The sequence below is a fragment of the Stomoxys calcitrans genome, chromosome 4 (assembly GCF_963082655.1).
Source record: "Stomoxys calcitrans chromosome 4, idStoCalc2.1, whole genome shotgun sequence".
In the NCBI taxonomy this organism is placed as follows: Eukaryota; Metazoa; Arthropoda; class Insecta; order Diptera; family Muscidae; genus Stomoxys; species Stomoxys calcitrans.
Window position 1 is genome coordinate 107,171,703 of NC_081555.1, and position 7,525 is coordinate 107,179,227.

General features: G+C 44.2%; 1 protein-coding gene across 1 annotated transcript; it reads left to right on the forward strand.

The window, feature by feature from the left end:
• Positions 1 to 240: 240 nt before the first annotated feature.
• Positions 241 to 6,288, forward strand: LOC106086072 (uncharacterized). Its single transcript, XM_013250601.2, has 2 exons — positions 241 to 514; positions 4,232 to 6,288. The coding sequence occupies exons 1-2, from the start codon at positions 338 to 340 to the stop codon at positions 6,254 to 6,256; spliced, it is 2,202 nt and encodes a 733-aa protein (XP_013106055.2). The 5' UTR covers positions 241 to 337; the 3' UTR covers positions 6,257 to 6,288.
• The last annotated feature ends 1,237 nt before the right edge of the window (positions 6,289 to 7,525 follow it).

Sequence of the window (7,525 nt, forward strand, 5' to 3'; positions counted from 1 at the left end):
ACAAAATTTTGCTTAATTCGATGTAATCATCTGATCAGGCGTTTTCAACAATTGACGTAGGAGGAAGGCCTCGTGTGAACACATCATTACGAATGCTTAACGGTCGTTCTGTTTGCAACATCACCTATGGTGAAATACTCAAGCAAACGGTACATGGCCATATTAGTTTCATTGGTGCCAATTCCCCTTCCCAAATCAATCAAGCTGGCAACACTTAGTATACAGCTGTTGATTTGTTGACAAAAACATATGATAAGCGGTAAAATTCTTGTGTTTTGTCTTTGGTGGAAATAAATAAATAAAGAAATAAGAAATCCAAAGATTGTGCGGCAAATTAATGTCAATAACGCTGGACGTCAATGCATTCCTCAACAAAGATGTCTGTACTCAGTCTGGATATAAAGATGGAACCACGACCAATCATGATGGTGGCGATGTTATTTTGTTGGAAAAAGAAATGGAAATGGAGACGAATATATTTGACGAAATTGAACATTTACTAAAGTTTAATAAGGTAAGGATCTTTGATTAAAAGAAACATACGGCTGTTGGAACATAAGTTTTATGTAAATAAAGAAGCAATGACGTGCCTGTAAATGTTGTGAACAAGTATTTTGTAAATCATCGTTTTTGTTGTTGTAGACACAGACCTGCATGTGAAGCAGTGATCCCATCTAATCTCCTATTGAGTTGTGGTTCCGTTGTATATACCTGATGGCTGAGGGGAACGTTTATTGGTTTTGCTATTGTAGCCACATGTCCACATCAAGCTCCCAGGTGAGCTAGCTCATACCGATTCTTTGTCTACACTCCAGTGCTACCGGCAAGTGAGTTGAGGACATTGTTTCTACTTCTGACCTTATCCCCAATTTCAGTGGCATGTTAGGAAAATGTATTAGAGCTGTCAAAAGCAAGATCAAGTATTTTGGGACAATTGATGGCCGGAATCGTTACCTCATGGACTTTCACATTAATTTTTAACCTCATGCATGTATGAAGTGAACAATGTTCGCTGCAAAACTCTTGCAGCGAAATAAGTGGCCAGATCGGTAAGCTAGACTTTTAACCTATCGCAGATGTCATCAATGGTTGGGGGGCCTGATACCATCGTCTGCATATAAAACAATCTCAATGTCGTCTAGAGGGGGCTGTAATAGAAGATAGGTAGAGATTAAACAGTGCCGAAGATATATTGTAATATCGCCTTGGGGAAATCCCTGTTTCAATCTACGAAGCTTCGACAACTTATCTCAAAATTCCTCAAACGACTGGCGAAAACTCAGATGATTTTTGCGTTCTGGCCTGACGGGAGGGACGTCCCTCCGATTGGCGATGTCCCTAAATGGCAGACTGTGTTGAATGCTTTCGATAGGCCCAGTGCAGGGGACCGTCCTATAACATGGTCTGGGCTGATAGAAGCCACGGTAAATTTGTGCGGTGATTACATGCAAAGCAGTTACTGAAAATGCAGTCCTCGAAATCTATGTTGATGCTCGGCTAATGAAAATTCTCCAACGAGTCTCAGGAGGAGTAATGCCTCAAGCCTCTTAGCTGCTGGTAAGAGAAGGGCCGAACGATCCCCGACCTCCCTTCTCGCTGGACTGTCCTTTCCGGGCTCAGTAGCGGGACGCTTTACCCATCTTCCAGGCATCGGGTGCTATAAAAGTGCTCAAGAACAGGTTGAGGACAGTTGTAAGGTACTCTATTCGAGGTAAATCCATAATCTTCAGCATCAGTGCAGAGATTCCATCAGAACCAAACGCCTTGGATGACTTGGCGCCACGGATGACATTCGTTACTTCGGCCACAGGAAATTGTGATGGCTCTCCATGGGCTCGGAGACTACGGATGGCTCTCCTCCTAGCCTTGGTTATTACTGTTCTTCCAGGCATCGGGTGCTATAAAAGTGCTCAAGAACAGGTTGAGGACAGTTGTAAGGTACTCGATTCGAGGTAAATCCATAATCTTCAGCATCAGTGCAGAGATTCCGTCGGAACCAAACGCCTTCGATGACTTGGCGCCACGGATGACATTCGTAACTTTGGCCACAGGAAATTGTGATGGCTCTCCATGGGCTCGGAGACTACGGATGACTCTCCTCCTAGCCTTGGTTATTGTTGTTCTAGCAGTGTGCTGTACACTGAAGCAGCATCCCTTGCCGATGAAAGACTCCATTGGGCCAATCCGGTACTTACAACCGGCTGCCATGGGAGCTGGCATTCTAGTCTTAATACTCTCAGGATGCTGCCTGGTGTTCATCGTTGTCATGAGTGAGAATAGTGGAATGACCCGTAGGTTAAGGAGTAACTATATCATCAGTCATGGACTATTCGCAGTATCTAGTGGAGATTCTCCATGAGAGGTCGGCACCGGCTCTTGCGTAAATACTGAGTGTCTATGATACTCCATATAGCAAGGCGAGTTAAACAACCAATAGCCATCACGTTCCCGCGGCGACCGCTCCTATGAACCGGAACAAGCTTGCTCACCTATAGGAGTTTGACGAAGTTAGCTACCTCTATATGCAAACGTGGCTACAAAAACAACACCACCAACTACAAACTGCTCCTCACGGGTTAGCTGTGAGCACCACACAGGCCGGAGCATTGAGGCCCGATATGTGTGGTGTTCATTGCTGTCACAAGAAGCTTAGCTACGAGCTACGGGGCGCGTACACGGATAGTGGAATGCTCCATACGGAGTAGCTGCAATGGAGGTCGCGGACAATCAGCGGTATGGAGCGGAAAGTCTCAGTAAGAGGCCGGGCGGTTCTTGTACAAATACTGAGGACCTATGATTTTCAATACGACAATGCTTGTAATTGGCGCCTTTTAATAACCAATAGCCATCCAGTTCCTGCGGCGATCGGTCCTTTAGACCAGAACGAGCTTGCTCAACTACTGGAGCATGATGAGGATCGCCACCTCCACATGCGAATGTGACTACAACATAACCACAGAAGCTGTCTAGCCTTGTGTCCCGCACCGCCAATAACCTGACGTTGCAATGACCAGTCAGAACTTCTACCAACCGCCCATGGTGTCGTCTTATTTCACGAAATACTCGCCCACAGGGCTTTGGTCATCCTGCATCCTTTGACGTCAACCAACGACCCATTCGCTGATTTTTGATAGCTTTTCCCATGGTTTAAAAAGTTCTTTGTATCTCCTATCCCGAAATACGCCGCCTGGCAGTACACGTAAAATATTGAGCAATCCGCACGGGGTAACAATGAGCACCAAACGGGGTGTTCATCATCATTACGAAAAGCTTAGCTACCAGGCCCACAGGTTGCGGATAAAAGAATGCTCCATAAGGAGTAGCTGCCGCGGACAATCAGCGGTATCGAGTGAAGAGTTTCGGTGAGCGGCTGGATGGCACCGGTTCTTGCTAAAATACTGAGGGCCTATGATGCTCGATACGACAAGGCAAGTTTTTGGCGCCTTTAAATAACCCGCGGCAATCGGTCGTAAAAACCGAAACGAGCTTGCTCGCCTATAAGAATTTGACGAGGATCGCAACCTCCACATGTATAGTGTTATGCTCCTCATATGGAGTAGATGCAACTTCAGCCGCAGAGACTCTCGCAGCGGTATCGAGCGGAGAGCCTCAGTAAGAGTCCGGGCGGCACCAGCAGCTTAAAAATTGAGTGCCTGCGATAATTATAGTTCCGCATATGGAGTAGGTGCAACTGCAGCCGCAGATAATCAGTGGTATCGAGTGGAGAGTCTTAGTGAGAGGACGGGCGGCACCAGCAGCTTAAGTATTGATTGCCTGTGATACTCAACATGACAAGACGAGTAATTGGCGTCTATATGTAACCAATACCACAACGCGGTGATCGATCACACGGGGCGGAACAAGCTTGCCCACCCATAGAGCACGAAAATGATAGGGGTAGCAACATACAAATATGTGGCTACAACAACATGGCTTTCGCGCCTCTGCCGGGGTTCTCCTCCTTGTTTCAGAGATCACCAACGCCGCGACACCCTGCACCTTCTCATTTATCCTGCGAAGGGCACAGATGGCCAGAGCCTGATGCTTAACGATAGCCTTACAAATCCAATGATGTAGACCCATGCAAATTTGCTCAAAAACATTCCATTACCCCTGTTCCTATTACATATCAATGTTCACCTCACATATCATCTCATCATTTTATTTTGATGCTTAAAATACTCAAAGACTAAAAATAATTGGTTTTTTTCTATTTTAAATTTTCTTACAGAATCTTGAATTTCCAAATGAGCCAGCCAAAGGAGAAGACAAAAAAATCAAACCCAAAAAACCTGAAGACAATAAGCCGAAAGCAGAATCCTTTAATTTGGATTTTCTATCCCACACCGATGACTTTCTATTGGCCTCGGAAACCCAAAGCCTGTTGGGTGAAGATTCTTTGCTATATTCCGTAGAACATGATCGTCTGCAGCCATTGACATCCAAGTTTATGGTACCAGGCATTTATAAACGAATTGAGGGCATTGCTACACAAGATCACCACAAGAAGCCGCAAACAAAATTAAATGTTTTCACAACGGATTTGGAGAAAAGTGGACGCATCTTGACAGAAAAAGAATTTGAACGGGTATATGACATTGGAGAAAATGCAGCGCATAATCCAGTGCGTAAAATTGATTTCATGCCGCTTATAGATCCTACCACCATCAACAGTGACCATCTCCATGACACCTTAGACAAAGTCCAGCACAATATACAAGAAGTTGAAAGGGAACCTTTACAAGAATGGGATAGTTTAAACCGGTTAGCCTGTGATATATTGAAATTGGCTAGACGTGATCACATTGTCATCGATCGCAAGAACAATGAAATTGTACGAACCCATCATAGAACCAATCAAAAGACCATTTACAGATTTTGCCAGCCAGAAGGTTTTGGTTTAAAAATGCATGACTACAAGGACTCTGAATCAAGTAGCGCCGATGATGACAAGTATCAAGAGAAGCGTAAAAGCAAATTGGGCCGACCAAGAAAAAGACTGAAAAATGATGAGGAAATTTTAAAAATATCACCTAAAGTTACTAAACAAGAAATAACTGCCAAACCAAGTGAGGACAAGCAAGAAGTGACAATAAAACCCATACCTCATGCCAGAACAAGATCCGGACGTTTGATCAGAAAACCTATGCTATTGCAACCACAACTACAAGAACCCCAAGCTGAAACTGAAGATTCTATTAAAAATCTACTGAACGATCTAAAAGATGTCTCTTATCACAACAGCAAAGTAGATATGTTAGCTAAAGATCGACCTGAACCACCAAAAACTCCTCCGCCAGTAATTACCAGTTGTGAACTTATGTCTGCAAACGAACAAAGTCCTACAACAAGTTCGCCTAAACGCAAAGTTCCTCCAGAAGCCATTTGTCCAACGTGTAATAAAATCTTCTTGGGCAAAAGATTGCAAAGGCATTTTGCCCAACATCCCGAACACATGAAAATTCCCCGTGTTGAAAAAACTATGGCAAACTCAAATCATGATCTTGAGCCCCAATCTACGCTAATAGATTCCTCCAGCTCTTGTGGGTCGGAAGAGGTAACACTTTTTCAATTTCTGGTCAATAAACTGCAACGATCTCAACAACTTAATGAAGACCAGAAAGCAGATCTCTTCCTCTCCGAACTCAATGATTTGGTGGAACAATTGCAATTGAGAAGCTCCCGTCTAATACGCAACACTTCTGGTTTGCATTTTGTCAATCAAAGATGTTCCAAGCTATTGAGCATACCCGAGGGACAGTATGCCTTAGATCTAACAGCCATTGAATCGCCCGTGGAACCTGATATGCATGACAATGCCAATAACCAAATTCTGAACTCTTCCTCGACCTCTTTGCCCGCCCACATAAATACCCGCAGCCTAGATTATACCAATCTATCTATTACCCTCGACGATACGCTCACCGATGAGGCAGCCCAGAAGCTAAACCTTTCAGCTGGTGGCAAATTGCTGCCTCCCTCCGAGGAAAGCCTACTGAGAGCCGTCGATGATCTGGTCCAAACGAATATAACTAAAATTCAATCCACCGCAGTGTGTGCCAGTGATACATCGCTGAACTCGTCCAAAACTAATACCACTTCGGTGGTAGCCAATATTTTGCCACCGCACATCGATCATGTCAGCGACAATGCTGTAGAAGCTGTCAACATGAAAGAGACCTCATCCTCTGTGGTCAGTGCATCGGAAAATCCTCTGCTGGATTTATCAGTAGACTTTTTCCAATTTAATAACTAAGATGAAATTAAACTCATACAAAATACTTAAGTATTAATATAATGTATACAATAATATAAAAAAAAAATATTTTTTTGTAAAAATTAAACTATATTTGGTATCAAAAAGCAATTTTATAATGGTTTGATTTTGAATAAAAGTAATAGGTCGTACCTAATCCCTTTGTCATCATAATAGTTTTGGTAAAATTTGTTTTTCCTAAAAATTACCGTCAAAGTTCTGGTAGACCCCTACCCATTTCTGTGAAGTGTGGTTCAGATCGGACTATATTTGGAGATAGCTGCCGTAAGACCGACCGCCATATATCAGGAGATCGGGCGGCCGGTCTAAGGGCAACTATATCCAAATATAGTCCGATCTGAACCACACTTCACAGAAATGGGTAGGGGTCTACCAGAACTTACTGTGCCAAATTTCATCGAAATCGGATGAAAAAATACCAATTTATTGGCTCAAGATTGGTAGGGGTCTACCAGAACTTACTGTGCTAAATTTCATCGAAATCGGATGAAAAAATACCAATTTACTGGCTCAAGACTTTAAGTCTGGAGATCGGTCAAATAGCGGCTATATATAACTAAAATCCGATTTTATTAGATCAGAAGATCAGGTTTATATACAAATCCTCGCCTAGGCAACTGCTGCAGAAGTCATTATACGGTATTCCCATGCGCGCCGCCAAGCGGCCTATGGCACTGTGTCTGGTTATGACCCTTGTTAAGGTACTCATCGACATCTTATCGAACGCCAGCAACTCCCTCGTCCTCTTCCACTTGATAACAGGCAAGAGCGCCATAGCGGCCCGGCAACCATTCACCGAATCCCATTTTGCTACCGATGCTGCTCTGGCCTTCTCTTCTACTGTGTTCAGTAGCTCGACAAATGGCACGTAGGCAAGATCTGTGACTGGTCTGCCTGGCGCAGACGAACCCCTCCTGGCGCACTCGTCCGCCCTCTCATTTTCAAAAATACCCCATGCCCAGAAACCCATGTCAGCGTCACATCGTGGGTCCGAAGCCTATCCAGGGACTCCAAACAATGTGCCACGCAGCTCGATCTTACCGTCTCCGACCCCAAGGTTTTGAGCGCCGCCATAGTGTCCATATAAATCCCAAGTTATGGGGGCGTTAAATCCCTTACCAGAATTTCTCTTGCGGCTACTGTAATGGCACAGACCTCTTCCTGAAAAACTGTACACTTGTCCGTCAGTCTCAGAGACACAACGTGCGTCGGAGTAGACCCCCAATCTAGTCCTTGATTCTATCTTGG

Coding starts and splice junctions, on each gene's coding strand:
- LOC106086072 (XM_013250601.2), top strand. CDS start 338: ATGTCAATAACGCTGGACGTCAATGCATTCCTCAACAAAGATGTCTGT. Junction 515..4,231: donor ATTTACTAAAGTTTAATAAG/GTAAGGATCTTT, acceptor ATTTTCTTACAG/AATCTTGAATTTCCAAATGA.